Source organism: Phyllostomus hastatus, unplaced genomic scaffold, assembly GCF_019186645.2.
Source record: "Phyllostomus hastatus isolate PE091 unplaced genomic scaffold, TTU_PhHast_1.1 phas_scaffold_182, whole genome shotgun sequence".
Classification (NCBI taxonomy): domain Eukaryota; kingdom Metazoa; phylum Chordata; class Mammalia; order Chiroptera; family Phyllostomidae; genus Phyllostomus; species Phyllostomus hastatus.
The window spans coordinates 23444520-23470713 of NW_025334013.1; the positions used below are offsets into that span (position 1 = coordinate 23444520).

The following is a 26194-nucleotide window of genomic DNA, read 5'->3' on the forward strand; positions in this document are numbered from 1 at the left end:
GGACCCACGCCTGGGCAGCTCCCGGGGGTTGGGGAGCCCCAGCAGGCACCCTGGATGCCACATAAAATCCAGGGTCTTGAGACTGTGCCGCATCAGCGCCCGTCTGGGCTGTCTGCTGTTTTATATGACAGATTTACTGAGGCTGTGTTGGTGCAGTCAACACCATGGTTTTTCTTTTCAAAGAGAAATCCCAGTTTCTTTAATTCCCCCAACCACATTTTTCCCAAATGTCCTGTGACACAGGGCACATGCTAGGTATGTAGAGAAGCTTCTTATACCAGGTAAGAAATGCAATTGCAATGAAAAACGTTTAAACCTTAATCTTGAGGAAAAAAATGAATCAACATAAAAACACAAGGTAATGTAGTTTTCATTGTTCAAACCTGACATCATTTAACAAAGCTGGCCAATTAAGTAGACAACACCTGGAACATAACATTTTGAGAAGCACCAGCCACTCCTCTCAAAGGCGTCAGGAGTGACTTTTAGCAGAAACTCAGTTTTGTGAAATAGCTTTTTTGGCTCCCCTAAACCCTCCTTAGTCCCCTGGGTTCCCACCGGGGCCGGATGAACGTTGGCCCATCAGCACCCCTCCCTGACAGGTCAGAAGGCCGTGGCTCTGACCCAGGGAGGAGGCTGAGCAAAGGGCCCACCAGGTACGGTTTGAGATAGCTCTCTCCGGCGTTCGGGAGTAAGGGATCCCCCGTGAACCCCAACCAAGACCTGTTCTTATAGTGTCACTTGGGCAGATTCGGATTGTCATTTCTCCTTTTGAACAGTAGCCTGAGTAGTCGAATGGCCTGCTCTGCTGGGAGAGGTTGGGGGAGGAGGACCGGCAAGGGGCCCGTGGGAGCTGCAGCTCAGCGGGTCGAGCCAGCCGTCACCCCCAGTGTTCGACACAGACGGCAGTGTGGCATGTCGCGCTGGCTGACCCAGGCTCACGCTTGGTCTGCGGAGGTGGGCTGGCCTGGGGAGGTCCCCGCCACTGGGAGAGGGGCCATCCTTACGTGCGTGCCCACCACCCCGTCTCCAACACTGACCTCAGCTTTACCCACTCAACTTGGACTGGGGGCTGAGGAGAGGGGAGAGGGTCCTGCCTGTCTCTTGCAGAGGAGCTCTGACTGGGGGAACGGCTGAAACACCCAGAGCCAGTTCATTCCAGAGGGGCCTGCTGGCACCCTTTCCCCCACAGCCTCGGCCTCCCGGGCCCTAATCCTGCTTAGAGCAGGAAATTGGAACCAGAGGCGGGAGGAGAGGAAGCCCCTCCAGTTAACCCCTTCAGTAGACACATACATGTGGTTCTTATTAAGGAAGAGCAGGCGGAGCCTTTGCCCCCAAGCTCGTGTGCACCTTGTTCTGAGGGCCAAATGAAAGGCCTACTCTGGGTCACTTGGGTTGGGGGTGGCAAGGATCCCTTACAATTTTGTGTGAGAAAATCAGCCCTCCCAGGGGGCAAAAGGAGATGAAGGGAGGAATACTCCCACTCACCCCCACTTACCGACAGTGGACCCTGCCTGTGCCCCTCCCCAGGGGCCCGGGCAGCCACCCTTTCCATGAGCAAAGCCAGAGCTGGTGGGGGCAGCCTAGGAAATGAGATGCCGGTGAAGGCCTGCCATCCTGGGCCAGCCCCAGCCCCACACAAACCCCGCCCCCCATGGCTGCACTGGGGCCATGGAAGGGGGACGGTCCTCCCAGGATTTTGCAGAAGGGGCCACGCACCTCTACATGCCTGGCGCCACAGCACCATGCCTGGGATGGCTGTCGTGGCAGGGTGTCCACACTGGCCCCCTCCTCTCCCTTTCCCTGGAGGGAAACTCTTCAAGGGACCCACCACCATATGCTGGAAGTCCCAGGGGAGCTAGAAGAGCCCCAGCCACAAACTGAGGGAGGCTAAGACCCATTCCCTAAGCGGGTGCCATCTGGGGCCAGCAGGAAGGGCGGGGTTTGCCGATATGTGCCCCCTACCGCCCAAGGGGGTGGAAGGGGAAGCTCAGTCCTCTTTCAGCTCTGACTCACAGAGAAGCAGCGTCTTTCACCACCCAGCAGAGCCCGGGACTTGGGACTCGGGGACCCCCGACAGCTGGACCGAGTGTGCTGGGGCCCTGCCTGCAGGCCAGGCAGGGCAGCAAGGGAGTCACAACCCCAACAGTGCACAGACACTCAGGGGCGAGGAGGGACTCAGGCCAGCTTCTTCCAGAAACAGCCTCAGCCTGCACGGAGGGAGAAGCCAAGTCAGTCTCTTCAGGCCAGAGCCCCCTCTGTTCCCACCTCTGTCCAGCCTTTGGTTTTTTCTTTAAATGCAGATTCTTTGTAACTGAGAAGTTCTCTCTACCACTAAAGAGGAGGATGCCGGGGCAGCAGCGCCCCACGGGTTATGTGGGGCAGAGCAAAAACCCTGAAAAGGAGGAGTGGATGTACTCGGTGGAGTAGAGGCCGTTGGCCTGGTCCGAGGGCATCTGCACCCAGACCTGGTCATTGGGCCGCAGCTGGAGCACAGCCCCGCCAGACGCCTGGTCCAGGTAGCCTTTCTTGTACTCATCATAGGTGTAGGTGGCTGGCACGTTGTTCTTGTACAGGGCCACCCACACATTGGTGCCCTTGACGTGCACGTGGTAAGCAAAGTAGTAGACCCCGCCCACAGGGCAGGTGAAGATGCCCGTGGCAGGGTTGTAGCCACTGTGGCCATTGTAGAGAGTCCGGTCGAACTTAACAGGCATGCCGGAGGCAGGAAAGGGCGAGGTGAGCACAGCGGTGAAGGCGGGAGTGGCGTGGGCCGACAGCTCGCCCAGCCCGAACTGCAGCTTGCCGCCCTTGCCCAGCACAGCGCCTTCCACTCCCCCGTCGGGCAGGTGCAGGCCGGCGATGCCAGTCTCATCGAAGGCCCCAGGGGCGCCAGGGGGGCCAGGAGGCCCCGGAGGCCCAGGAGGTCCTGTGAGTCCTGGGGAACCAGGAACTCCAGGGGGCCCTGTAGGCCCAGCTACGCCAGGTTCCCCTACTTTCCCCTCTCCAGGGGGCCCTGGGAGGCCTGGTTCGCCCTTCAGGCCTGGCAGGCCCTGTGGCCCGACAGGGCCGGCTGGGCCCTGGAGTCCTGGGATTCCTGAGGGACCCCGCAGGCCGGGCTGTCCAGGGAGCCCCAAGTCACCCTTCTGTCCTACGGCTCCTGCCACCCCTGGCCCCCCGGGGCGCCCAGTGAAACCCTGCTCGCCCTTGGGCCCAGTTGGTCCAGGGGGTCCGTGGGCCCCCGGAAGCCCCCTCTCTCCTGGGAGTCCAGGTTTCCCAGCCAGGCCACTAGGTCCCTGATCACCCCGAATGCCAGGCATTCCTGGGGGTCCTCCAGGCCCTACCTCCCCCTTAGGGCCAGGGGGCCCACGTCTTCCGGGGAGCCCTGCAGAGCCTGGAAGTCCAGGAGGGCCCCCAAGGCCCTGTGGGCCCTGCTCCCCTGGCTCCCCATCCTCACCTGGCTCACCCCTGTCCCCCAAGAGCCCTGGGACCCCAGCTTGGCCCTTGTCCCCCTTGGGGCCTGGCGGTCCTGGCATCCCATAGCCAGTGGGGCCTATGAGGCCAGGAGGACCCCTGGTCCCTGGTTCTCCTTTGGCCCCTGCTGGGCCCTGAGGCCCTGGCACTCCTGCTGACCCTGGGATCCCCACACCATCCATCCCAGGAGGCCCCTTTGGGCCCATTGCCCCTGGCTCCCCCCTGGGTCCTGACACCCCGGGAGGGCCAGACTCACCCTTATCTCCAGGGGCCCCAGGAAGCCCATCCAAACCTGGTTTGCCCAAGCCAGCTGGGCCAGGCAGGCCAGGGGGTCCAGGGGCACCCCCTTGCCCTGGGGCCCCAGGCAGCCCTGGCTGACCCACCCCATTATCCCCCTTGAGGCCTCGATCACCTGGGGGCCCAGGTTCCCCCTGAGGACCTGGCTCCCCCCCAAACCCTGGTGGCCCTGGCACCCCTGGGGGGCCCGGTTTCCCAGGGACAGCAATGCCTGAGGGCCCAGGGAGTCCAGGGGGCCCGGGGGGGCCCCGGAGGCCCTGGTCCCCTCGTATCCCTGGCTCCCCACGAAGCCCTGGTTGCCCAGGTGGTCCAGCCTTGCCTGGGAGCCCTGGGGGACCAGCCTTGCCCATCCGGGAGAAGCCAGGGGGGCCGGCGGGGCCAGGCTGCCCATGCAATCCTGGCTTTCCAGTGCCTGGTTTTCCTGGGAAGCCAGGAGGGCCAGGGGGCCCCCGAGGCCCAGGTTTCCCAGGGGGTCCGGGCTCTCCTTTGAGATCCATTGGCAGCAGCGGTAGAGGCATTTCTGAGAGAAAGAGAGAAGGGGCAGTCAGGGGCCTGGTCAGTGAGGAGAGAGAACCCATCCACCCACTCCCGCACATCAGCACAGGGTGCATTGCGAGAAAACAAGGCCTTGTATCTGTTTGTGAAGACCACGCCCTGCTTTCCCCCTCCCTGCTCTCATCAAAGATGGGGTTTAGAGGGGGTCCATTGGCAATCCTGGGGGCCTCAGGGTGTCCTCACCCAGGGTTCCAGGCTACCCAGAATGGGCCATCCCCCAGAGCTTGGGGAACCTCTAATCCCTGCTTGACGTGTGGTAGAATGGCCGCCAGATGGCGCCAGCCTCCCTCCAGAGCCAGTCGGAGTAGACCACTGCCCCTCCATTCCCCCAGCCCGCACACCTGCCTGCCCCTCCTCCACCACACTAAAGACCTCAGCGGCCAGCCAGCTGACTGGGGCCCTCCGAGGGTGGGAGGCCCCGGACTAGCATCAGGAAGAAAGTGGAGATGGGATCTTAGGTGGGGATTGAGGGGCTGTGACCTGGAGGGGGACGAGGTGGTGCTCACCCAGGTACTGGCCCTTGCCCTCACGGAAGGGCGGCCCCACGGGTCCCTTGTGCATGGGCTGCACGTACTTCACCGGTGCGTAGCCCGCTGCCCCGCCGGTCCCGCCACCGGTGGCCGCCCTCGGCCCGCACCCGAGCACCAGCAGCAGCAGCGACAGCAGTGGCGGCAGCAGCAGCGGAGGCAGCAGAGGTGGCGGTGTAGACAGGGGCATCGGAGCCCACCACATGGCGTCCGTGGGCGAGCTGCAGGGAGGAACCGAGAGGGGCCATCAAGCCCAGCCCCTGAGTGGTTTGGCACCAGGCCCGGGACGCACAGAAAATCAGAATTTAGATATTATTCACAAGCAATTCTCAAAGTCTCAGAGTCTGCAGAAGTTATCTCCTGACTTTCTCCCAAGCCTGCCGGTGGCTCTCCAGCCCCACCGCTGTCTTGGTCCCTCCCCCGGACAACAGCCTCCTGGACCAGTCCCTCTGCAGCCAGACACCCTTCCTTCCACAACACGGATCTGACCTTGGCAGCCCCTGCTCAACACCCTGTGAGGATGGTAACACACTACCATTCGCTGAGCTGGCACTCTGCCAGGCCCTGGGACGAGCTCCCCGGAGACAGGAACTCGGTCCCCGCAGCGCTTTAAACAAGGTATTGTTCTTGTCATCTGCATTTTCCACATGACAAGCTAAAGTGAAGGTTTCATGGAAGCGGAACTGGGGTTTGCCTTAGATCTGTCTGACTTCAAATTACATTGGTGTCCATCTGGGTGGCTACCCTGCCTTCAGGGTCAAGTTCATGTGCTTAGCATGACATTTAAGGCCTCTTTTTTCAAGATGGGCATTTTAACTTTTATTGATAAACCATGATTTCCTATTGAATACATAATATAGAACCATTAACAATAACATCACATTCTAACACTTAAAGTTTTAACTTTCAGAATCACCTTGATCAATATACAAAGATTTAGTATCTAGGAAAATAATGTTCTATTTCAATAGTATTCTTATATACAAAACAGCTTCTCAAAATAAGGGATTTGGGAATAAAATTCTATAAAGCTTCCTGTGTGCAAAAGAAATTGGCTACTACATCCACTGCACCTTCTAAAAATCCAAAACATACAGGCTGCAAGGACCTGAACAGGGCCACGTCCTGCCGAAGCTGTCAAAGATCCACAGCTGAACAGGAAACCACCCCCTCCCGCTGACTCAGAACCCTAGACAGCAGAGTGGTAAATCCTGGTCTCGTGACAACGTGAAGTGGATTGACTCTCATGGAGGCAGCAACGCAGATGTCAACACCATCCCTACTACAGAGACACACAGAGGAGAAGCTCGGAGACCATCTAGGAAGACCTGTTTTCCTGAGTTACAATAAGCGACGTGAAAATGACTGCAGTTTGTGGGCTGCAGCAACGTGGTGCTGTCTGCGGCACTGTCTTTCCATGAGGCACACGAAACACAGCTCATTGGCCAGAAATCGTTTTGAAATAAACTTACCCCCGTGGATATATACTTAATTAAAAATGTATATTTATGGCTCAGTTACCTGAAGAGAGGAGGATACAAAGGCCTTTTAAATCTCACCTGTGCCTGAGTCTCCTACCCTATCACCTATGGGGCCTTTCTCTGCTTCTCCCCTCCCCCAGACCTCTGCCCCAATGACAACAACTCCTTACGGCTCCCAGATGCCTCACACCTGTAGGCCTTTGCACCCGCTGCTTCTCCACCTGCAATGTTCTTCCCCGCTCCTGCAAGGCCCAGGAACTTGCCACCCCTTCCTCCACGAACTCACCCCTCCTTTTTGTCCTGACCTAGCTCTGTCACCGCACTTAGCACAGCTCCTGGGCGGGGAAGCACAGGCTCTAGATTGGGACACCAGTCCGAGTCCAGCTCTTGCCAGCTCTTGCGCCCAGGCAAGAGCTTTCCACTCTGGGGGCCTGTTTCCTTGTCTTTAAAATGGGATAATGTATCCACACAGAATGTTTGACATGAATGTTCATAGCAACATTACTTGTAACAGCCATACAGCCCTGACTGGTGTGGCTCAGTGGGCTGGGCATTAACCCTGCAAACTGAAAGGTCACAGGTTCACTTCCCCACCAGGGCAAATGTCTGGGTTGCAGGCCAGGGCCCTGTTTCGGGCAGTGTGAGAGGCAACCAGTGGCTGTTTCTCTCACACATCGATGTGTTTCTCCCTCTCTTTCTCCCTCCCTTCCCCTCTCTCTAAAAATAAATAAATAAAATCTTTAAAAACAGCCATAAAGTAGAAATAACACACACATGCACCAACCGGTGCATGGACGAAGTGTGGTGTATCCACACGACGCAACAGCATGCAGCAGTGAGAAGAAATGAAGTATGGGTAACGTGCTACAAGGCAGACAAATTGTGCAAACACTGCCACGTAAAGACCAGTCACAAAACCATATGACGAGATTTCACGTACACGAAGTGTCTAGAATAGTGAAGTCTATGGCGACAGAAAGGTTAGAAGCCGCCCAGGGCGGGGGCAGGGAGATGTGGGAGTGACTGCTCGTGGGTGTGGGTTTCTAAGTGGGGGGGACACTCTGAAACTGGTTGTGCTGAGGGGTGCCCAGCTCTGTGAGTATATTTTTAAACCCATTAAGTCATACGCATTATATAGGCCAATTATATGATATGTGAATCATATCAATAAAAATGTTATTTTTTAAAAGATTTATCTGTTTTTAGAAAAAGGGGGGGAGAGAGGAAGAGAAACATCAGTGTGTGCTTGCCTCTTGTGTGCCCCCTACTGGGGACCTGGCCCACAACCCAGACATATGCCCTGACTGGGAATTGAACTGGTGACCCTCTGGTTCACAGGCTGGAGCTCAATCCACTGAGCCACACCAGCCAGGGCTTCTTCTTCTTCTTCTTCTTTTTTTTTTTTTAAGCTGGGCTAACAACCTGTTTCTGGGGCTGCTGTGATGACTAGGGATAGTGTCTACCTCACATGGGGCACCCATCAATATTTGCACGGGGAACTACACGGCATTTTGCCCACCCAAGAAGTTCCATCGCCCCTCAGACTTCTGCTCTGGGCTCCCCTCACCCCACCCAGGGGCCCTTTGGCACCAGTGCCTGGCCTCCAGAGGGGCTTGGGGGAGGGTTGTGCACCCTGCAGGTGCATGTGGGGAGCAGAGCCATCCCCAGTAACCGAGGTGCACCTGGAGCTGCAGTTCAACATTCCTCTTAACTCAGTCGCATGCAGAGCTTTGCAGGAACGCGTGCAGGGCCCCAGAGGAGGTCTGTGAAGCTGGAATTCCCAGCTCCGGGGTTCAAATCCCATCTCTGCCACCAACCTGTTCTGTAGCCTTGGGCAGGTCACAGAAGCTCCCTGAGCCTCAGCCCCACACACCAGACCCAAGCTCAGGGCCTGGCAGGCTTCACTTCACGGAATCCTCTGAACGACCCCTGCCTCCCGAGGCTCATGCATGTATGTCCTCATTTTGTACACCCTGAAACAGAAGCTTAGACTGCAAGAATCTTGCCCAGGACACATGACTGGGAAGTGTGAGCACCGAGGCCTCATGGGAGCCTGCCCTCAGCACCGTCGACGTCAGGACTCCACAGGCCTGGGCCTCGGGTGCTGCTGACAGAGGCTCGGCCAGGCGTGGCCCTAACAGTTTACATCCCGTCTGCATCCAGCCCTGTGAAGCATGCTAGCCCAGTTTTAGAGATGAGGGAATTGGGGGTGGGGGGGAGTCAGGACCCAAACCCAGGCAGCCTGACCCTTGACCCCCAGCCCCTGATCCCCTCACCATCCCACCTCTCCTGAGCAAGAAAAAGGCCCCCCTGCACTGGCACCTGAGCTGGGGGCCCACAGGGGTGGAGGGGGAGCAGTGCTCACAACCTCACAGGACCAGAATGTTCTGCTTGGTGCATGCCAGGTGGTGGGAGCAGGTGGAGGGGCGGAGCACGCAGCTCGAAGCAGGGGGAGGGGTGGGAGCCATTCTGGTCTGAGTGGGCCAAAGGCCAAGGTCATGGCACCACTGCAGGAGGACTCGGGACAGCCCTGGCTCTGGGGACCTGAGCCAAGGTCTCACTGGGAGTGGGGGATGACAGAGGGGACAGGCAGCCTCCGGCTCAGCTGGGAGGACTGTGGAGGAGCACAAAAAGGGAGAGCCCCAAGTCTAGACAGGAGCCAGGGCAGGGCATCCCGCAAGCTCCCCACCTTTCATTCCTCCTAGGCAATGCGGGCCTCCAGGGCGCATCCCTGTCCCACCCCCTGCGGCTCCCTGAATTTGCCCCATCCCAGCACCCCCTGTACTGTGCCCCCTCTGCTGAGATTGGACAGGTCTGCTACGGGAGCCCAGAGCAGGTGCTGCCTCTGGAATGAGAAGCGTCTGCGGGAGAATGGCAGCTCCCACTGAGCACGCAGCGGCCTGGGTACTGCATGTTCAATAGGGGCTGAATTCCCACCCGGTCCCGGGAGAGAGGGGCTGTTGGGATTCCTCCTCCTGTAGATGAGGAAGGAGCCTGGGGCTTGGAGAAACACAGTGATGTCTGGAATGGGAGCCAGGATTTGAACAGAGGCTTGTAAGGAACCTGAGCTCTTAACCACTGCGACATCCTGCCATGGGGGAGGGCAGCGGGGAGGAGAGAGCAGCCAGGGAGCGAAAGCCAGACTAAGAGACAGAAGCAGACGAAGAAAAAGTCTTTCGTGCGGCGCCAAGCCGCCTGTGGGTTTGGGGGGGCGCGGGCGATTACCCCAGCTCTTAGAGGGGAGGCTGGCATGTGCCTGTCCGCGTGGGGCTGGGGGCTGGGAGCCGGTGCCCGGTCAAGAGCAGAGGTGCCCAGTCTGCTCCAGGGCCTGCACAGAGAAACGGCGCCCTGGACTGGCGCGATGCCGCAGCCAGGTGGGACAGAGGGCCCCCCGCCCAGCGGCCATCGGAGCCAGGGTGCCTGTGCCCCCAAGCCCCGCCCCCGCCCGCCCAGGCTCCCCGGGGCGCCCTGGCCCCTGCACAAGCAGTGCCCTTCACTGGTCTCCACCGCCTGCCTCTGACTTGCTCCTGGGCGTCGGGAACCTGCTGGGTGCCCCCCGGACTCCACTGATGCCTGCGGGTCCCCATCTGGGCTCGAGTTTCTCTCTGGCTCCTCACTCTCTCCGCCTGCCACATCCCCTCCCCCCACCTCCGTGCCCAGCACAGGACTTGGCTGGCAAACAGTGGTGCTCAATAAATGTTGGTTCATTTCACCGTCAAATTGAAAGATCACGCCAATAACTCACTCCATCCTTTCCTCGGACTTTGCACAGATATTTGTCACACAGCCCCGGGGGCGCCGCCCCCACCCCAGGCCAGAGGGGAAGAGGCGGGGACATTCCCATGGCCTCCATCAGAGAACTTCAGCTGAGGACAGCCTGCCGGGGGACAGAGGTGCAAAGAAAGAACGACGGACTCATTCCCTTGCTCCTTGTTCTTTCTGCGAGGAGCAGCGGCCAAGAGGGATGTCAGGGGCAGGGGGCGGGCCCTGAAGCTCAAGTCCAGCTCTGCTGTGTGACCCTGGGCAAGCCATCACCCTCTCTGGTAACCTCTTAGGAAGGAAGGCAAGAGCCGGGGCAGTTGGGAAGGGGCTGGGCTGGCAGGGGCACGAAGTGGGGTGCACAAGGAGACGCTGATTCAGGGGATTGAGCGGCGGCGGCGGCAGGGTGGACGCGGTGTTTGGACAGCTGCAAGTCCTTAACGGGGATTTCCCCCCTTTTCAACAAATCCCCGTAAAACAGCATTTTGTCCAAGTCAGCGTTTTGTGGCAGCCAGAGCCTCCTCCCGGGGTGGCCAAGGAGGCTGGCTGGAGCGGGTGGTGCTCCAGGGTCTTTCAGGACGGGGGAGGGTGTGAATAGGCCCCAGCAGGAAGAAGTGGCATGAATGCAGACCCCCCAACTCCCCCCCAACACATGGCTGCGGGAGGGGAAGGGGCATCAGCTCACCGTGACCCCTCCCCTATCTTCTCTCTCAAAGGGTCCTGTCCCAGGGGTGACCGGCAGAGGGGGCCAGGGGACCCTATGGATTTAAAGGCCCACCCACTTCCCACCCCATTTCACGGATGAACTCTCAGAGGTCCAGATAATAACAGGGGCCCGAGGGAGGGGGGTCCCAGTGGACTGTGCCGGGTGCGGCTGGTGGGGCCGCGGCAGCCCCCCTCCCGGGCGGGTGGATGGCCCACAGCCCTGCGCAGGCTCCTTGGGTTCCAAGCCCCCTACCCCAGACAGGCGGGCGGCTGCAGCTGAGGGAGCCGTGGGGAGCGCTCAGGCAGCCCCAGGGCCCGGCCAAACCACAGGTATGTTATGAGACGCTTCCTGTTGTGGAGGCGTTTCTGGGGATCGGCTGCCCCGCTTGCTCCCCTGTGCCTCCTGGCTCGCCAGTCTCCTAGCCCTGCTCTCTGCTCTCTCCCTGGGCCTCTGGCCCCGCCCATTTCTCTCTCTGTTTCCTCTAGTTCTGTCAGCAGGTGAGCGGCACTCCTTGCTCAGTCTCTCCCTGTCAGGGGTCCAGCCTGGGGGTCCCTAAGGCCCTCCAAGGTCCCGGCAGCCCCTGGATTCCCATTCCAGCACAGCTGCTCACCAGCTGGGTGATCTGGGGCAAGTGGATTAACCTCTCTGAACCTCAGTGGTCTCAAAACTGAGACGAGCTGAGCTGTCAGCACCCTCAGGTGTGCTGCCCTGTCCTGCCTTCCTGCTGGCCAGGAAGTTCTATCATTAGTCTGACCTCAATTCCTCCTGCTGCAAAGCAGCATCTCCTCCAACCCTTACAAAAGGTGGCTTGCTGCCAAAGGCCAGGACCTTGTGGAAGCTCCCTCAAGTCCATGTTCTGGCCTTTTGGGCCTTTTCCCTGAGTGCTCCCGAGCTGAAACTGATCAGGGGTCGTATAGCCTGCTCGGGATCTGGGAGAGGGACAGAGACACTGCCCTCCGTACCCACTGAGCGTGATGCCCACCCCCAAAGGCCCACCCGGGCAGCACCAGACTTCTGGAGGATTCCTGAGTCCCTAAGCCTCCCACCTCTCTCCCAGCTTGTGGAAAATGGAGAGTCTGTTCCTGTCCTCCTTTCCTAAGCCTTGGGTGAATGGGGTCCTGGCTCCCACTCAAGGCCCAGGCTCCTCCACACCTCTTCCTCAGGGGCCTCCCTCCCTCACCCAGGCTCAGCCTCTCCATCCCAGGTCCTCTCAGGCCTAACTCCTGGCCCACCCCACCCCCAGCCACCTTCTCCTCTCTCTAGCCCTTCTCAGCCAAGCTTCTTGAATGAGCTGTCTTTACTCTTCAGCCCCCACTCGCCGCTCACTCCCCGCCCTCTGACCTTCCCGCACTCAATTCGCCCTGCGACCCTGCTCTCCCCCTTCTGGGAAAGGCTCCTCCTTGGATTCTTCTCTGCCCAGCCGGCAGACCCAGCTTGCCCCCAGGAGCTGGCTCAGGCCTCACCTCTTCCCTCCAGAGGTTCCTCCTGCGTTTTCCAGTTCTCACCAATCCCATCACCAAGGCCGCCCCACCTGCCTCCAGCTGCAGCCACTCCCCTGAGCCCCACACTCTGTGCTCAGTTTTGAGCTGAGCACCTTCACCTGGCTGGCCCTCAGCCACCTCCTCCACCACATCGCTGTCATTCCCTTCTCCTGGTTACTGGCTCCTCCTCTACTACTCCCAGGTGCCCAAGCCAGAAATCCGGCATCACTTCTGACCCTTCCTTCCTTACAGGGCAGTAAGGAATCTCTCTAGCCCATATAATGCCTTAGCGCAGTTGGAAAAGGCTCCTCCCAGACACCTCGGGCGCTACTCGCTGCCTTTCCTGGGTGTCCCTGAACGGTAGCGAGCCTGCACAACGGCACAAGACGGCCCTGTGCCTGGGCCCTCAAACCCCCATCCAGTCTTGTGGACTCTGCCTCCTCTGCCTCTCTCCCTGCTGTTCCTCCTCCTTCCCCATAGCCTCCGCCCTCACAGAGACCTTGGCCCTCCCAACACGCAGCCCAGAACCTGGTACACCCCAGACACTCGGTAAAGGTTTGTTCAATTAAATGGCTAAATCCATGTCACTTGGCGTGATCATAATGGCCTCTCTCCACCTGCCACCCTCAGCGTCTCTGTTTCCATCAGTGCATCCCGTAGACCCTGCCGCAGTGCTCCTCCAGCCCTAGTGTGCGTCAGGCAGTTCTTCAAACTCAGGCTCCAAAGCGCCCCCGGGGATCCCGACTCCGCAGGTGTGGGGTAGGGCCCAGCGCCTGCACCTCTAGCGAGCCCCGCCTCCTGTCTGTGGACCGCACTTTGACACAGCTCTGCTCGTGCTCCTCCCTGCTCTGCATTCTCCCGTGGCTCCCTAGTTCCGACACACAATAAATTCCATGACATTCTCCCGTGGCTTCCAGGAGGAGGAGGCACACTTTGCACTCAGTACGAGGTGAATCAATTAAGACGGGAAGGCGGGTAAAAAGGGTGGAGCCCCGAATGGCCCTGAGATCATGACTGGGGGGGCACACTAAGAGTTATGTGTAAGGGAGCCATGGGGGCAGGCGCCACACCCAGCGCCACACCCGTCTCTGTCCCTTCCTTCGTGTCTCTCTGTCACTAAACCCAGGTCCTCACCTGCCTGTGTTTCTCAGGCATCTCTTGGAGTGTCTTTCCTCCTATCTCTGCGCACTATCCCATTTGTTTGCCCATCTCGGTGAGCCTGCTTGTCTTTTTTTTTTTTAAAGATTTTTTATTTATTTATTTTAGACAGAGGGGAAGGGAGGGAAAGAGGGAGAGAAATATCAATGTGTGGTTGCCTCTCATGCACCACCCACTGGGGACCTGGCCCGCAACCCAGGCATGTACCCTGACTGGGAATCGAACCCGCAACCCTTTGGTTCACAGGCCAGCACTAAATCCACTGAGCCATATCAGCCAGGGCTGCTTGTCTTCTTTTTTTGTTTTTAATTACTTTTTTTATTCATTGATTTTTTTTTAAAAGGAGGAGGGGAGGGAGAGAGACACACACACACTGATTTGTAATTCTGCTCATTTCTCCATTCATTGGTTGATTCTTGTAAGTGCCCCGACCAGGAATTGAACTCGCAACCTTGGCCCCTGCTTGTCTTTCTCTGTCCTCTCCCATGTGCCTGCACCTACACCTCTGTCTGAGTGCCAAGCTCTGCACACCTCTTGCTGTTGGTCTCTTGATGGGACCCCCGAAAAGACCGGCACGGCAGCTCTGATGCTTGTGCTAACGTCAGGTGCGTGTCTGACCTCCCTGACGATTCCTGAGCAGCCCCGCAAGGTCGGCACGGGGACCTGTGGGGTCCAGTGCCCGTGAGCAGAGCTCTCCGTCCTCAGGGATCAATATGAGACTCTGGCCTCCTCCCATTTAAGTGTGCAGGTGTGAGGACTGCTCCAAAACCAAAGAGCTGCCCGGCATCTGGGAGGTGGGCGGGGAGAGGGCGGCAGGCTGGGGCAGGGCATCAGCCTAGGGGCTGCCTCTTCATGCAGGCAGATGGCAGGCTGGGGGCGCTGCCCCTGCCCATCATGCCTACCTCCCCCAGGCTCCCGTTCCTCCAACAGCCCTAACATCCTTGCCTTCATGGGTGAGGCTCCCACACCCCAGGGGGCCTCAATATTGGAAGGAGGCTTGAAGGGACAGGCCCTGAGGGGCAGGCAGTGGTGGAACATTCCAGACTGAGCACAGAGCAAACAGCAAGGCAAGGAAGATGGGGGCCCCAGGGGCATTTCTGGGGTGGATATACAAGAGGCAGAGAACCCATGGGTCTGGAACTCCAGAGAGACAGAGGCTGGAGATAAAAATAGGGCTACAGCCCTGAGCTGTGTGGCTCAGTTGGTTGGGTATTGTCCCACAAAGCAAAAAGTCGCCGGTTTAATTCCCAGTCAGGGCGCAAGCCTGGGTTTCGGGCCAGGTCCCCAGTTAGGGCACATGCAAGAAGCAGCTGATCCATGTTTCTCTCACACATCGATGATGTTTTTCTCTTTCTCCCTTCCCATCCCTCTAAAATAAACAAACTAGTTTTAAAAAGATAGGGTTACACTAACAGCCTGGATGAGAACCAGGGACTCACTCTTGGTGAAAACATGCACATTTAGGGGGTATGAGGAGCCCACTGCACCCCTGATATCCAGACACTCCAAACTTCTCAGTGTTTCCTTGTACCCACCTGCTTGCCTTTGCCTGCGTGTTCTCCTCTGCCCGGACTGCCCTTTCCGTCTCTCTCCTCCAGGCAAACATTATATTCCTCATTTAAGACCCAGTTCAAATGCCCCCTCCTCCAAGCAGCCTTCCCTGCCTCCCTCAGGGAGAACCTCCTCCTAGGCACCTCTGCGCACACCCCCACCTCATCCCTGACTGGGGCTGGGCTCACAGTAGGTGCTTAATACAGTCTGCACCCCAGGCGCTCTGGCTCCAGACCTCTGACCACCCATCTCCCACTTCCAGCCAAGCCTGTAGGGTGGCTGTTCAAATGACCCCTTTTTTTTGTGGTCCTTCCAGAGTTCTTCTCAGCTCTGAGCTGGAAGGGGCTAGAGGTGAACCTCCCTCCCCACAGGGAACTAGGTCTACCACCTAGGCAACCAGCCTCTGCCCAACTCCGAGACTAGACACCCCGCTTCTCCTCTGGGGAGGAGCATCTAAGTGTCCAGGGAGATAGAAATAACAGAAATAGAAAAATAGAAAAGATGGGGGCAGATGACCCGGAAGAGGCCCAGCAGCAGGCAGGACCCAGGCAGCAGCGTATGCTCAGGCAGGTGGCCAGGGGTCCCGGGGTTCAGGCCTCAGCTGGTGCCATCATTCTCACTTCCCAGCAGAAGCCCTAAGTTTTGAGTTTCTGACAGAGACTGGACAGGGCCCCCCCCACCCCCGTCCCCCAGAGCCAGCCACCCCCAGGCCCCAGGCCAGGCCAGGCAGGGCCTCCTCGCTGCCAATCCCTCGCCTTCTGGTTCACATTTGCAGCCTTTTCCGGAGCGCCACCCACCGCCCGCTGCCTCCCCACGCCTGCCAAAATTCCTGGGCCTTCGTGGCTTCCCCACGCGGTGGTGGCGGCAGCGGCAGCGGCAGGCAGCGGCTGCGGCAGGAGGGGCTGGGCAGGGAGGGGGCCGGGCAGGAGCACAGCCAGGCCACTGCACCCGGGCAGGCCGAGCAAACACAGGCCCACGCCAAGGAGCCAGAGAGAAATAGTTCATAAATGAGAAAAAGCTGCTTCCGAGTTGGGCTGAAATGTTCAAGCCCAGGCCACAGGGAGCTGAGGTCACCTGCAAGAGGGGCTGCCTGCTGGACATCCTGGGGCTGGGAGGGGCTTCCGCTGCTGCAGGAGGGAGCAAGGTTAGACAGCAGCCAGCAATGGCCTCATCCAGGCACCGATGTCCTTGGCCGGGTGCCCCGAATCCAGCTTACCTTTTAGGTCGGAGGGGCCGCTAAAGGTCCCAGCAGAGGGGAGGCCTGAGGGTGGAAGAGAAAAACAGTGAGGAAGATTCCAGGAGCCCGGGAAGCCTCCTGCCCTAACTCACAGCTACCCCAGCGCCCACCAGAGGCTTCCTACCAAGAGCCCCTCCTGGACCATGGGCCCCACCCTCGTCCCTCTTCTCAGGAAGCCAGGATGCGGCTCCCTTCATTCATTCACTTCGTGCATCCTTAGCAGTGTCCACAGGGTGCCTGGCCCTCACTTGATGGAGCTCCTCCCGTGCTAGGGCCCAGGCTGAGGAAGCCCCTTCTGTGTGCCTGCCTTCACACTAGACACATAGGCCCTGCGCTGGGATGGCCCCTCTATAGGACAGGGTTCTTGCCTGGGGAAGTGCCTACTGTGCGGGGCACCCTAGGCTGGGCCTCGGGACACAGAAATGGCCCCGCCCCTGCCCTGGCCCTGAACCAGCTGGAGGCATCAGACAAGTGGCCACCGCACAATTGCCTCCCCCTTGACTTTCCCCAGAAGGGTTCATGTAGGAAGGGACACCGGAGCTGGGTCCTGATGGGCGAGTAGGGGTCTGAAGACAGAGTGAGAAATTTCTGGACGTAGGAAGCTGCTTGGCAGCTTCAGGGAAGATCCAGAGCTGTGGGGCTGAGAGGAGAGGCAGGAGCTGAGAAAGCTGAGGCAGCCTAGTGAGGAGCCTTGAATGAGGTGCTTGCATTCCTCCAGAAGGCAATGGGGAGCCACAGAAGGTTGCGGGGAGGTGATATAGTCAGGACCCTGAATGGCCAGGTTCCCATTTCTGCCTCAATCAACCATGATGCCAGGCTGTCGCAAGCCCTAGTCTAGGTTACACAGCTGTACACGGGGGGCTGGGGCTGTAGTCCAGGGCCAGGCGTGACTCCTGGCTGGGTGGGGAGGGGACACACAGCCAGCCCACCTGGCAGGGAGACCTCCCGGCCGCATCACTCTCTCCCGCAGCTGCTCATTCGCCTCTGCCCGCTCCCATGGAAACTCTGACAGCCCGGCCCTGTCTCTCACCGCACAGGCAGCCAGACACCGAGGCCAGCGGCTCCCAGGCCTCCTCTCCAACTCAGCGGAGCCCTGCCTCCGGAGCCCTGCCTCTGTCCCCGCCGCTCTGAACGCCACGACCCCACAGGTGGGTCTGAGGGCCCAGCCTGATTGACCGCGCCGGGTGGGAGGGCCTCCCTGCACAACTCTACCCCCGCTGCCCTGGCCCCGCCCTCACCCCACCGTCAGGCTTCGGGAGGGGAAACGGCTTCCACTGGATCTGAGTTTTGAAGAATGAACATGGATTTAACCGGGTGAAGATGGAGGTGGGGGCGGGCGGGGAGGCAATCCATCTAGCCCAAGGAAACAGCATGTGTGAGGGTATGGAGAGGCCAGAGCTTGGGATGAAAATTAAAAAAACAAGAACAAAAAAGCACAAATAAACTAACTAAATACACCTAACAATAATAGTTCATCTAGTACATGCCAGACACTGTTCTGAGATCTTTCATGGGTTATTTAATTTCATCTTTACAACAACCCAGTGGAGTAGGTATTTTGTCTTCCCTTTAAACAGATGGGGACACCAAAGGACAGAGAGGTTAAGTAACTGACTCAAGGTCACACAGCCCATAAGGGGTAGAGCCTGATTTTGAACTTAGCTGTTGACTCCACAGCTGGCGCTCTTCACCTCTCCATCACACAGGTGAGCTGAGGCCAGAAGGGCTGGCTGGGTCAGCGTGAGAAATGCCTTGAATACCAGGATGAAAGACCCCAGGCCCAGCTTAAAGCGGCTTCCCATCCCTGAAGGAACATGTTGGCCCTTTAAGTCCCAAGTATGTTTTATGCGCCAGACACAGCACTCAGGACACTCCCGGCATTCTTTCATCAAACTCTCCCATAGCTCTCCCGTGACTGTGTAAAGCAGGAATCGCTGTCCTATTTTTCTGAAGAGGAGCCCCGAGGCCCCAGTAGGTGATACCCACTCTCCAAGATTACAGGGCTAGGAAGCACAGGGGCGGGGCTCTGAACCTGGGAGCTTGCCCAGCCCCCCAAAGGGGCCAAGCCCTGTATACTTGGGCTTCCTGGAGACCTCAGCTACAGGTCCTTCTCCCTGCCTCTCCACCCCCGCCTGGCCTGCTTGGACCAGGTGGCAGTAGGGACCCGCAAGGCTGGGCACAGAGCGGGCAGCCTTCATCACGGGCTTCAGGGGCCCCTCCGGTCGACCAAGGCTCCCTCCGCCCTACAAAATAGGAAGCTGGGGCAGTGCCTGGGCCCATTTCAATGGGACTCTGTTCTTAACCTCCGCCCCAGCTGCCTGCCGTAATCCCCTCCTTGAGCGCCTCCCCTGGCGATATCTCCTCCTCGCACAGAGCCCGCCGCCACCTAAATCCCAGGCCAGATGTGGGTGGGACAGTAGGCACCCCCAGCCCCCATCAGCTTCCAAGAGCTGCCGGGCTCCGAGGGGGGCTGGCCAGGACCCCAGGCCCGCCTCCTCATCCCAACTTTCCAAACCGAGGCGCCGAGAACCATGAGGTGAATAGCCGGCCTCTCCCCGCTGCCCGAGCCTCCACCACGAGAGCAGGCGTGGGGCTGAGGCTTGTTTCAGAAATCACGACGGGTTAAGAGCCCAGCTTCCTGCCTTCTCCTCCCAGCCCTACGCCTTGTCTTACTGGCCTGTGACCTCACTCGTCCGCGCCTCGGCTTCCGCTTCCAAAATGGGAACGATTCCCGCTCCGTGGAGCCTTTGTGAGGGTTAAACGAGTCCATTTCACATAGCAGACTTCAAGCAGTGCTTGGCGTACAGAAAGGAACAGCCAATAAATGTTCACTGTTGGTATATTATTCTGACCACCACGACCATGACCCCTCCCAAAAGCCCTGTGAGTTAGATTATAAACCCCGCTTGACAGGTGGAGACACCAAGTCCCGGCGGGAAGTCACCTGCCCCAGTGCGCCCGGCCCGCCGCCGGCGGAGGCCCCGGGTTTGGACCCGAGCTGCGAGTTCGCAGAAGACGGGGATATAGGCTCCCAGCGGCCTGCAGCTGGGGACGGGGTGTTGGGGGTGGGGTCCTCCGCCCCCCAGCCCCTCCTGCCTCACCCCCAAGGGCTCCTCCACCTAAGCTCCTGCTACCGCCGCGGGAGGGGGTCGGCATTCCTGCCTAAGCGGCAGGATTTGCTGGGCTCGGGAACTATGAGAAGAATGTTTGCCTCGAGCTGAGCCGCCTTCACCCGCGTCAGAAGGAGCGTGGCCTGATAGGCTCCCGCAGAGCTGTGCATCCGCCGGCAGCCCCCACAGCGGGAGGGAAGAACAGGAAACCTCTGGGTACTGAGGGCTGTGGGTATTAGATGTGGGCAGACCTCCTGAGACCTTGCAGGAGAGGAGAAAGGGCTCCTCCACCCCACTATCTACGTCGCTCCTCGCCACAGGCTCTAAGGAGAGCCAGGATGGTGTTACTGGCCCATTTCACAGGTGGGATGACGGAGACCCAGAGGAGAGCTCATCTGAGGTCACACAGCAGCCAGCAGCCGAACTGAAACCAGAGACCAGGACCCCTTCCTGCCAGAGGCTGCCCTCCCTCACAGGACCCATGGGGACAGCACATTTCAGATACTAGGCAACCCAACCCATCCCAGCCCTCACGTTCTGGGCTCGCTCTGGGCTCGACCTTCTCATGCCTCTCTTCCCCCATTTAAAAGGGGTTCTTCACCCCCTCAGAAAGCACCTCGCCTCTGCCGTGAAAATACATGGTGCACATGCATGCGTGACAACTGAGCTTCCTTTTCCTTCCTAGCCAGACCAAGCAGAGAGCAGGGACCAGGGGCCAGTGGGAACGTGAGCTGCGCGTGTCACAGACCTGGAGTGAATCCCAGCTCAGGACTCAGCAAGGGGACTCTTGGCCAGGTGACCCACCTCTTGGGGCCTCCACTTCCCCCTCTGTTAAATGGGCCACCAAGCCCTGCAGCGTTGTCACAAAGATGAAATGAGACACAGACCTTATCCGTCCCTTCCTCCAATGGGACAGAAAGAAGAATGAAATTAGAGAACTTCATGTGGCAAGGTTCCTTCCACCCTGGGTACTCCGGGAGGAAGGGAGCCCTGAGCCCAGGGTCCTGGCCTCTGGGCTCAGTCCTGCCACTGGCTGCTGAGTGACCTCGGGACAAGTTCCTCTCGGAGCCTCTGTGCGCACATCCATGAGAGGAGCCCGCAATGCCGGCGTGGCTCTCCCCGTGAGGCACCCACTCTCTGCCACCCCCTTGTTCTGCCCTCCAAGAGCCAAGAATCTTAGGCCATCCAGGTTGCATGGGAAGAGTCACCTCCCCATTCAGAACTTTCCAAGAATCTGAACAGAAGCAGAGCCAGGTCCCCCCGACCCCCGAGTCCCTGCCCAGGATCTAATTACACTGGTACAACACACTGACCGGAAGCCTGGGTGAAAGTGCCGCGCTGCACCCTGGTCGCTTGTGTGAGCTGGGACCCTCCCCAGCCCCCTGTAGGCAAAACGACCCTGGAGACGAGCATTAGCATTCCCATTTCATAGATGGGGAAACTGAGGTCCAGGGCTGGGAGGTCCCTTACCCAGGGTCATAAGGAAGGTGACCGAGACCTGCCTGACTCCCAAGGCCATCTCGTCTGCTCGCTGAATGCTCTGCCTTACTCAGGACCCGATGCAGACAGAGCAGGTCTGGGAATCCCTGTCCTGGAGTGGGACCTCCCTGGCTGGTGTCTGGACACTCATGTGTACACATGTGACCTCGCACACCCACTGGGCTTTGTACACACCCCAGGCCTCCCAGACACTATTCCCCCCGCCCCAATGTGTGGCCACACTCAACACCCAGACCCCTGCCATCCCAGTATACCAGACCCTGGGGTCCAAACCTATGTGTCCCCTTCACCTGCCTCCTCTGGGGACAGGCCACAGTCACCCAGTGCAAAGCACCTGGCCTGCCCCCTGCTCATCCCCCCAACCAATCAGCCACTGAGGCCTGTCCAGTCCCCTCTTACTCCTCTCCATCTGCTTCTTCCTCTCACCCCCATGGCAACCACCCACCTCAGTTTCTAACACCTTCCTCCTTGACTATAAGGTCCCCCTTTGTCCTTGACCCCCAGGGAAACCAGAGTGACAGCCAGATTGCACCACTCTGCAGCTCACACCCTTTCTCTGGACAAGGCCCTTGGAAATCTGACCTCAAAGTAGTTGCTAGTGCCCTCCACTCACTTCCCCACAGCGTGAGCCAACGACTGCTCACTGTCCTGAGTCCCCTGAGAGAACTCTGCAGCCTCCCACCACCACACCTTCACACACAGTGTTGTTCCCTCCGACTGGAATGCCCTCCTGTTCACCCTCTCGCCACCTGCACCTGTCAAAGTTCTTGTCGGCTTCAAAGTCCTAGCCAGGCCCCAGCTGGTGTGGCTCAGTGGACTGAGTGCTGGCCTGCAAACCAAAGGGTCACCGGTTCAATTCCCAGTCAAGGCTCATGTCTGGGTTGTAGACCAGGTCCCCAGTAGGGGGCACGTGAGAGATGTTTCTCTCCCTCTCTCCCTCCCTTCCCCTCTTTTTAAAATAAATAAATTAATTAAATATTTAAAAAGAAAGAAAGCCTTACCCAGCTGCTGCCTCCCTGACCACCTCTCCCTCACACACACTGTGGCCTGCACCATGTTCCTCGACGGACACCCTGAGACACAGCTGCACCCCTTATGAGAGGTCGCTGTGCCCCTCTGGTTCTTCCTCCACCCCAACTCCTCAAGTGCCTCAGGCCACAAATGGGGCAGGTTCATCCAAGGCTCCGCTTTCTTACAAGGGGAGCTCCATGCCTGCCACTGGTGGCGGGGCGGGGGTGGGGGGAGTCTGGTGTGGGAGGACAGCAGGGCAGGGAAGCTGGGGCTCTGCCAACCTCTGGTCTGGCTCGGGCCTGGGGCGGGGGTGGCGGTGAGGGGTGCTCAGGCTGACAGCCCTGTTCGGAATCTTTCCTTCTCTCTCTCTTTTTTTGATAAAAATTTTTAAAGCTTTCCCTATTTTCCTTTTTTACTTTAAGATTTTACTTATGTATTTTTAGAGAGAGGGGAAGACAAGGAGCAAGAGAGGGAGAGAAACATTGATTGGTAGTCTCTCACACGCCCCCAACTGGGGACCTGGCCCTGACCAGGAATCAAACCAGCAACCTTTCGGTTTGCAAGCTGGCACTCACCAGCCAGGGCACTGATAAACTTTGTTTAAAAATTGATTTGAGAGAGAGAAGGAGGAGAGAATCAACTTGCTATTCCCTTGTTTATGAATTCATTGGTTGATTCTCATATGTGCCCTGACCAGAAGTCGAACTTGCAACGCTGCTGTATCAGAATAGTGCACTAACTAATTAGCTACCCAGCCAGGGCTTTTGCCTTTTCTTTTGCTAGCAGACCCATTTGCTTCCATTTTTTTCCCCTTCCTCTGAGCCAAAGAGTGGAAACACACATTTTCTCTGTGGTGAACAATGTGAAACCGGAGAGAAAGAAAGACCCTGGTGAGTGTGTCTGAGTGTGAGGGTCTGTGCGTGTGTTCTCCTGTCTGAGTATGTCTGGCTGGGCCGTGTGGGGCTGCCGTGTGTCCGTAGGAGTTTGGGCACATGAGTGTGTCTGCACGTGCCCTGTCTGACTTCGTTTCAACATCTTTGGTGGTGTGTGTTTCCGCAGAGCATGTTCACCTGCATGATTGTGTGTGACTGTCAGTGGGAGGCAGTGTCACTGTGTGTGACTGCATGAGAATGGCTGTGATGTGTCCTCATTGTCGTTGGGGGGTGACTGTGTTCAAGGGTTTGTCGGTGCTCACCAGCCCAGTGGGAGGCAGTGGGGGTATCTGGGTCCCAGCACAGACCGCCAGTTCACCATGGTGCCTCCACAGGGGACCCACCACCTCCCCTGGGCCCAAGAATGGGCTCCCTGAGGGCCTCCATCTGCTCAGGGCAGTAGGGACCAGCCCCAGAGAGGGCCCAGGCTGCCTGCCCCTCCAGCCATGTCAGCCCCACAGCCCCCAGACCTCCCCGAAGCTCCTGGGAGGGTACCTTTGCTAAGGGCACTCTGAGGAGGGGCTGGACCCTGGCCACCAAACAAGGCACAAGCCTTAGCAAGAGGAACTGAAGCAGGCAGGAGGAAGGACGTGTGAGTTGCCAAGGTCCCCCCCGAGAGAGGTCCGTGGTATTTCTGTGTCGGGAACCTAGCATGTTCTCACACACACTGAGGGCCTCACACTTACTGAAACACACACACTAAGAACACACTGGCAGACACTCGCCGTCCCCCTCGCACCCAGCAAGTGCACACGCTGACAGGCTCATACACAGAAGCACACGCGGCAAGCAGACGCAGAGGGCCTGCCTTTCCTGGGCTCCTCGGTCTGAACAGCATTTCTGGTCCAGGGGCTCCTGCGCAGCGTCTCCTGCCCCCAGTCGCTCTGGGCCAGGCACCGCGGCTCACCCCTGCAAAGCCTCTGTCTGGGGTTGGGGGGAGGTGCTGAGCTCCTGCAGGGACATTCCGAAAACCCTCAGTCTCCAGTGTGCGGGGAGTGGGGGGTGCTGCCAGGACACCTAGAATAGGAGGGACGTGAGGACAGAGGCAGAAAAACGAAGACACTGGAAGGTGGCCCAGCAGCCCAGCCATGACAGAGGCGGGGGCGGGGAGGGGGCGAGAGCCGAGGGGCTTCCCTGCCTGGGGCTGGAGCGCGAGCGAAGGCCCCACGCGCACGCCCTCCTCTCTCCTGCACCCTGCCTGCCCAGGAGGCTTTGTCATTCCCATTCCGCAGGTGGGAAGGAAGAACCCTGGAGGTGAAGGGACATGCTCCGAGCCACATCGTCGGGGAGCCCCCTTCTGGGAGAGGGAGGGAGGAGGGGGCTTTGTCTGGGATCCTGCCGGGCGGCTTCTGTGTGGGGAGGGGGCACCGGGCGCAGGGAAGTGGATGGGCTCCCCCATCCTACCGCCGATCCAGTCCCTTCCCGGAGCCCGAGGAGGCGCGGGCCCGCAGTCCCCGACAGTCTAGGGGAAGCGCGGGCCGGGTCCTGCCCTCGGAGCCTCCCGAAACCCGGCATCCGCACCCGCCTCCCCGCCGGTACCTGTAGGGCAGCGGCGGGGCGCCGCTCCCGACCCTCGAGGGCGGCCCAGGGCGCGCGGTCTCCGCGGAGGGGGCGTCGGCGGCTCGGGGGCGTCGTCGGGGTCCGCGCCGCCGGCGGGGCTCCGCGTCGCTCTGCCCGCCGTCCCCGCGGCTGCCGGAGTGGGCGGGCGGGGAGGGGGGGCCCGGGGCGGCGGGAGGGGCGCGGCGGGGCGGGGCCTCCACCCTCCTCTTTCCACAGCCACGGCCAAGGCCCGCGCCCCGCCTGGCCCGCGCGCCCAGCTCGGCCTCGACGTCGGCCTCCCTCCCGCCCCGAGACCCGTCCGAGACACCCCCGCAGCCGCACGCGTCCCGAACCGCTCGCCCCGCAGTCGCTCGCGCACACCCTCTGCTGCGGGGCCCGAGCCCTCGAGGGCTGCCGTCTAGGGCACTCAGCCCCGCCGCCGAGAGGCGCGGCACGGGGTTCTCAGCGCCGGGAAGGGGCAGCGCGCAGGGGCCGTGGCCCATCCGTGAGCAGTCACAGAAGGCTTCCTGCAAGTGGTGACCTAGGCTGCGGGAGGAGGGGGGTCAGCCTGTGTGTTCAGAGGCAGACAGGGGCTGCACGCTGTGGGGTCCTGTAGGCCACGCTGGAGCTGCTTGGACGTCACCTCCAGGAACATGGGAGCCACGGGAGACACTGAACTGCAGCAGTGCAGCGACTGGTCAGGACTGGGCTTTAGAAAGCGCCTCCTGATTCTGTGTGGAGGGAGACAGAGGCAGGGTACGGGGCTGAGGAGGCTGCTGGAATAGTCGCAGCTGGTCCAGGGAGGGGACTGTGGGGGCCAGAGGAAAGGGCCAAGTGCAGAGGAGTTGAGGAGGTGGCACAGGCAGGACGTGGATGGGGCGGAGGGGCAGTGTCCGGGTCCGTGCGGCACTGCTGGCTAGGCGATGGGAGAGGGGCTGTCCCGGAGCAGGGTGGTCGGATGCGTGGAGCTGGACATGCCCATGGGACTTCATGTATCCACAAGAGAAGTGAAATTTCTTTTCTTTTAAAAAGATTTTATTTATTTATTTTTAGAGAGAGAGGGAAAAGGAGGGAGAAAGAGAGGGAGAGAAACCAGTGTGTGAGAGGAACATGTATCTATCAGTTGCCTCTCGCATGCTCCCAACTGGGGACCAAGCCTCCATGTGCCCTGACTGGAAATCGAACCGGTGACCCTTTGGTTTGCAGGCTGACACTCAGTCCACTGAGCCACACCAGCCAGGGTGGGAGTGAGGTTCTGGGCTAAAGATTAGGAGCGCTTGCTGGGCAGGCGGTGACTGAAGCCGTGGGGACGACGCCCAGGGGAGGAGTGTGCAGTAGAAGAGGAAGCCAGGCCGCGTGTGGGCATGGTCGACAGTCAGAGGGAGTGCAGAGGAAGGGGATCGGCAAAGAAGGTGCTGCTGGGGAGCGGGAAGAAACCAGAAGAAGAGTGACTCGGAAGACAAAGGCAGATGTTTCTAGAAAGCCAGGGAGGCCTCCAGGGCAGGGGTCACAGAAGAGCACCATCTGGGATGGGCAAGTAGGGGCTGGTCGTGGAGGTGGGAGGCAGGGCAGGAACCAGGCTCCAAGAGCCAAAGGACCAGCCACAGGGGCGGATGTGGAGGCAGTGAGCGCAGTGGGGGAGTCTAGAGAAACTGAGGCCAAGAGAAGGGGGGTTTGGAGGTGTGTGTGTGTGTGTGTGCGCACATGCATGCACGTGTTCAACAGGTCCAGAGGAGGAGCGGGGAAGACCCGAGGCTGCCTGTCTCTGGGTCTGGGCCTACCTCCATCACCCCTTCCCCCTCTTCCTCCCGCCTGCCCTCTGAGGGCCTCCCACTTTGCTGTCCCCCTGCCAAGGTACACACCAGCCCCGCCACTC

General features: G+C 59.4%; 1 protein-coding gene across 2 annotated transcripts; it reads right to left on the reverse strand.

The window, feature by feature from the left end:
• Positions 1-362: 362 nt before the first annotated feature.
• COL8A2 (collagen type VIII alpha 2 chain) lies at positions 363-24456 on the reverse strand. Of its 2 annotated transcripts, none has more exons than XM_045858421.1 (4): positions 24319-24456; positions 16206-16250; positions 4833-5074; positions 363-4291 (listed from the first exon to the last, which is right to left on the reverse strand). In XM_045858421.1, the coding sequence occupies exons 3-4, from the start codon at positions 5056-5058 to the stop codon at positions 2373-2375; spliced, it is 2145 nt and encodes a 714-aa protein (XP_045714377.1). In that variant the 5' UTR covers positions 5059-5074; positions 16206-16250; positions 24319-24456; the 3' UTR covers positions 363-2372. The 2 variants fall into 2 exon arrangements, with proteins under 2 accessions (XP_045714377.1, XP_045714378.1); XM_045858422.1 differs by lacking the exon at positions 24319-24456 and adding an exon at positions 17257-17313.
• Positions 24457-26194: the final 1738 nt, after the last annotated feature.

Bases quoted from the DNA above. Each gene is read 5' to 3' on its own strand.
- COL8A2 (XM_045858421.1), bottom strand. From the start codon at position 5,058: ATGTGGTGGGCTCCGATGCCCCTGTCTACACCGCCACCTCTGCTGCCT. The intron at 4,292-4,832 runs GTGAGCACCACC...TCTTTCTCTCAG, and splicing joins GGGCAAGGGCCAGTACCTGG to AAATGCCTCTACCGCTGCTG.